The following is a 6050-nucleotide window of genomic DNA, read 5'->3' as shown; positions in this document are numbered from 1 at the left end:
TCTTAGAAATCTTCTCAAGAAGTCGATAAGCCGTTTTAACGTTGTTATCTACTAACTTTTGCCCATTGTTCTAACAACGTTAAAACGGCTTATCGACTTCTTAAGAAGATTTCTAAGAAGAAAGTAAACCTACAGACATCGATCTTATTCAACAAAATATATATATATATATATATATATATACATAAACACACATGGATATTGAGATAAGATTATTTTCCCAATACATTTAAAAACAAGTGGCATGCTTACTTTTCCCTGACCACCCATAGACATTGCAATTGATGGAGGTTCTTCAAACGTCTTGGTTTTACTATTGTAAGCCTGAAAAAATGTTTCAAAAAAACACACAAACATTTACTTGCATAAAGACTTTTACAAGTTCTAAAATAACTTTCTTTCAAACATTAGAAAAATTATTCTATTAGGCAGTAGCCTCAGCTTTAAAAACTTGTTTATTTGTATAGTTATTTCAAGTCCTGTTATGCGATATATGTAAAACATTTTACAAAATACCCAATGTTGCTGAAGTTTCTATATGGAATTTATTTTCTTTGTGTTTTAACAACTGATCAGATTAATTCTGTTTCAGATCTTAAAAGTTGGTAAAGTGATTTATTCTAAGATTTTATTCTTAAATTTCATTTTGGAAATAGTGCTATATAACAAATTCTCTTACATATAAAAATCATTTTATTATTAAATTTCTCAATGATTCCTTGGGGTGGCTCTGAATCAGCCTTTAAAGACCTTTTACACTATATTGATTTTCACAATATAATATTTTAATTACACAACATAAGTTAGAGTTTTGAATGTTTTAATATCAAACCTCATTAAAGTAGAATCTATCTGGTCCAGTTAGAGTAAAGTCATGAATACTCTGGGTAAGGTTACCACTGTACACCACATAGCATTTACCCTGAAGCAGAGAAAAGTCTACTTCAACCTCTGTAATAAAAAATAAAAAAAATTGGGGGGAATTCTTTTTAAGATAAAAATACTACACCTAATAAAGCAGCAAAATAAATTAATATTTTTTTAACATGGAAAATATGGAATCTTCAATTACAGTAAAATTGCACAAAATACTGAGTATTATGCTTGTAAAAACAAAGATCTTCACAATAACCTAGCACTAAGTATATCACTATAAGAAGTTGTAAGAATATGCTTACATCTACAACCAGCAAGATGAAAACAATGTAGTCACGGGTTAAATTCTAATTAATAGTAACATTTTCAGATAGTTTACCTGTAATTAAATACATGGCAATAAATTAATTACAAAATAGGTTTTAGACAGAAAATTCCAAACATAAAAATAATTACCACATTGCCCCTAATTAACACCCCTGGGGGCACTAGTTATAGTATTTGTGCAGTTCCAGATTCTATTTTTCACATGTGATTTGTTGATTTCAATGCTAATAAATGTGTGTTTCTTTTTCTTCGTTTTTTTTTCAAATCAAATTGCAGTAATAATAGTGGATTATATGTTGGATTACTATTGCTGTCACACAAGGTAAGTTTTATAAAAATACTAGGGGGGGATAATTAGAGAGGGGGCATTAATTAGGGGCCATACGGTACTTAAAGTTCATGTTAATATCTAGCAGTGCAGATTAAAATACTAAATATTTTTAAACTAATGTTTAACTATAAAATTTTAGACTTGTTTTTATGCATTTATAATCATACTGAATAATTTTGTTTTTTTCTTGTTACAACACTAGGGTGAAAAAAAGTGATAAACAATATTGGATGAAATTATTCATTTGCTTTATAAAATACAAATACGACCTCAGCAGTATTTAATGGTATTAAATGCAATTTCTATGGTATTTCTGATTAACAATTTTTTAAGTAATTCATATGTCATCAGGAACCCTATATAACAAAGTAAAGCTATTTAGTGGATAAATCATTTAGAGAAATGTGTTTGAAAACCTAATGGAGTTCCTCCATCCATTGATATTTCTATAATATATGGAGCTGTTGAGTTTTATTCTTGTCTGTGATATTAAAAGTTAATATACCAATAAAAGAATATATATATACCCATCTGTTGGTAACACTCAAATTGCCTCAATGGTTAGAATGTCCAAATTTCAAGAAGTCTTGTGTTGAAATACCAGTACAGTTGGCTTTTTTTTTAAATAAGTGATTATGTTTCGAGCAAGATCTTTCAATATTTGGAAAAACACAAATACTATCATAATTTAATTTATATTTGTTAACATTGGATTTCAAACACTGGATGTCGTGGCAACACTTAATTCTTATGTGAAAGTCTTGCATTAAAATCCTAACTTGACTGGAATTTGATGTTAATTTTATTTCTTGTGTTTATAAATGATCATATTCACAAAAAGGAATTTCAATACCACAATATATTAAATCAAAAATTTTAGGTAGTGATTAACATTCAAATTAAAAGACGGCATGTTTATAGCATCAAGCCATCTCAGCTTTTCATTTCATTTCAACACTTCCAACACCACTGAACTTCTGAATAAAACTAAAAATAGTTCAGAAACAGTACAAAATGAACAGTCACCAGTCAGTAGTATAGGTCAGACCTGTTTTACTGAAACTCTTAACTAATCACTTTATATTTCTCATTTCTTTTTAGTGGGACAATACCCCAGTCCTTATCAGGACCAGAATCAAATGAAAGAAAATAACAACTACAACCATGAGTGCAACTACTTCTACTGGTGTTGTTACTAGATCTGCAGGACCAGCCAGGACTAATGAAGAAATACAGGCATGCTTACAGACAATTATTCCTGACACCATTAGTGACAACTCAGTTCAAGACAATACCCACGGACTCAGACACAGATTCATGTTATTTCATAGCCCCACCACCCTCTGATGCCAACACAAAGTGTGACAATGAAGGATTTTCCCACTGTAAGAAGAAAGAACAGAAAAAGAAGAATTCATGGGTAAATATTAAATTTTATGATCAAACTAACACACAAACATTTAATGTATAACCAACCACTAATACCACACCATGCAGCACACCTACAGTGCTAACCAATACATCTAATACAGTCACATAGAAACAATGAAACATTCAAGCACTAATAGTTGAAAGCGTTCCATACACCCTTCGTCAAAAACAAACTGCCATTGAGTTTAGAAAATATTTTCCCACATTTAAATTTAAAGAAATAAGACATCTTCCCAAAAGTGGTCTTGTTGTAAAATGTGATCAACTGGCTAAAGGTAGATTTTGGTGGCAATGCTAGCAGACACCTATTATTTACACATAATCACAATAGTTGTTAAAAGTGTAGACCTCAATCCTGAAGAAACAGAAATTCAAAACGAACTGGTAGCATTAGGATTTCAACCTAAGAAAGTAGAGAGAATCATATATTTTCATTCCAAACAAAAGACACCTCTGATTAAAATTTGATTTGAAAACAAAGAACACTATGACTCTCTACTTGCCAACAGATGCATTCTCTTTTATAAAACACACAAAACAGAAATTGCCAAGCCACCATTCAAATATATCATTCAGTACTTCAAATGTCAAAACTTTTGGCACTTTATACCCTATTGTAACACTAACCCCAGGTACATAAGATGCACAAGGTCGCATGATGTGGAGTGCCCTAATCAGTGTGACGAGGTTAGATGCACCAACTGCCAGGGCCCCCATGCAGCTAGTTATAAAGCTTCCCCCAAATAACAACACGTAAGAAGCAAAGTTTTAAACCTCCCTCTTGTGGCACAGCAAACAAATGACACAATCCAATTTACACTTCTCTCAAACAGAGCACCACAACCACAGCATACTAGAACACCCCTCCTGCAAACTCCACCAATCACAACTACACTTACACAACAATCTAGGCACATCTCTACTGCCACCTGATACTCACTAGCATCACAAAACACGCAACTTCTAAACTTACCAGTTCTACAGACATTAAACTTTGCAGCAAATAAACCAGTTAGTAACTAAAAACATGTTGTGACATATGCAACTACTGCCCACCATAACACAACACAAAACACGCAACTTCTAAACTTACCAGTTCTACAGACATTAAACTTTGCAGCAAATAAACCATTTAGTAACTAAAAACAACATGTTGTGACATATGCAACCACTGCTACCATAACACAACACAGAACACCAAAGGATCCTATAGATATTAGTGAATACACTGTTAACTTTCTACCATTCCTCACTGAGTTATGCAAGTTCCCTCCCAATGGCAGCTACCTGAAACTTCTAACAAAGCACTAACTGCACACATATGTAACACAGCTAAGTATTATTTTAATCCTCCGAACCTCTTTTCCACCCCAAATAACAATACACATAAAAACATGTAAGCATAAAGCAGCCATTTCACACAAAACCTAAAAATATTACCAATATTCAAGGTGCTTTTAACTCTAAGAAACTTGATCTCCACAATCTCAATGGTAATGACAATGCAGATATAATCATAATATTAGAAACATTAGCTAAACAAGTGTTACAATCCGCAGTTTAAATCTTATATGATCACTGCCACAACAACAGATATAACTGTCCTTTTCAAAAATAATTTAGCTAGCATTATATCAATAGACGAGTCTCACCTCAACAAAAAATGAAAGTATATTTTGTAACATCCATTTAAATACTGCCAATGTCATATCAATAGCTGCCAAATATAGCTCCCCCTCAAAAGACCTAGATATAAATTATCTTCAATTTGCATAAATAAACACCCTAAACCAATAGTTATAGGAGATTTAAACACCCCACATGTTGATTACTTCACCAATCACACAAATAGTAGAGGAACTGCACCCTACACACTACTAGAAAATAACAGCATGCAAGTAATTAACATTGACACACCAACAAGGTAGAACTTGGTGAATGACACACAGATTACATTATTGTATCAAACTCATTACTTCCAAAATCTAGAGATATTTTAAAGTTCATCTTTAAGTTTCTAGCAATAACTTCCCCTTTCATTTACACTTCAATCAAACATACCACATCCAATATCAGGCCTCCCACCAGTTTATAACTACACAGACACTAACTGGAAAGAGTTCAACACATTCATTGATACTTTCCTTCCACCAATAACCACGAGAAAAGAAACGAAAATACAATTAGATAACTATGCAGACCAACTTACACTAGCCATAACAATAGCTACAGAAAAAGTAATCCCCACATCCTCTACAGGCCACCATAGCAATCACTGGAAACTCATTCACTTATAACATAGAGCTTTAGATGATTACTTATAATCATGCAGGATACCAGCCTAAAACCTAAAATTAATAAAACACATTCACAAAAATTAAACATAAAAATACTTAAAGAAAGTAAGGAATTTGAATTTTGTAATAGCCTCGATAAGGTACGTGATAATCCTAAAACTTTTTGGAAAAACAATAATAACATCACACTAAATACAGCAACATTACAGCTAAAACAGACTTTGATAAAACAAATCTTTTAGTAGATTATTAACAGGAATCCTAAACTCCCCAAGCCTTAACCAGAACAAAAGCAAAACAGTTTCATATTCAATTTTAAGTAACTCAGTTTTTGTAGTTTTGACTTTCTTGTTTCAATACTTTTAGTAGCATTAAATCTTTGTATGTTACTATAGCTAGCTAGGTTTTTGTATATATTGATCCTACTTGTCTTTATATAATTAAAAAACGTATTATACTCATAACACACAATATTTTCAATGCTGGCACTACAAAAATATATACACACATATGCAGGCATACCTTCATCACTCCAAAACAGTAGATTAAGATCTTGCATATAACTTGCTGTCTTCAATATATGAATGTTTTCAGGCCTAAGAATAAAGTTTTTACATCAATTAAACCTATAGAAATACACTTTAGCTATGTGTTTCTAGTTTTATTTCTCTGCTGTGAAACATTAGAAACAAAACTTTTAATTATTTCAATAAGTTTCAGTTCTTCTTTTAAGGATTTTATATAATAATTTTTTTGAAATTTATAATAAATAAATAAATGAACTTACT

General features: G+C 31.5%; 1 protein-coding gene across 1 annotated transcript in view; it reads right to left on the bottom strand.

Annotated features, from left to right (window-relative positions):
• Nucleotides 1-6050, bottom strand: part of LOC106464945 (DNA (cytosine-5)-methyltransferase 1-like) — a 100778-nt gene that overhangs the window by 28574 nt on the left and 66154 nt on the right. Inside the window, 3 exon segments of the mRNA XM_022392761.1 lie at nt 253-324; nt 833-951; nt 5785-5858. Coding sequence (XP_022248469.1) covers nt 253-324; nt 833-951; nt 5785-5858 — 265 coding nt within the window.

Source organism: Limulus polyphemus, unplaced genomic scaffold, assembly GCF_000517525.1.
Source record: "Limulus polyphemus unplaced genomic scaffold, Limulus_polyphemus-2.1.2 Scaffold1791, whole genome shotgun sequence".
NCBI classification, from domain to species: Eukaryota; Metazoa; Arthropoda; class Merostomata; order Xiphosura; family Limulidae; genus Limulus; species Limulus polyphemus.
The sequence above is the reverse complement of the archived record's forward strand: the minus strand, read 5'-3'. Positions and strand labels throughout refer to the sequence as shown.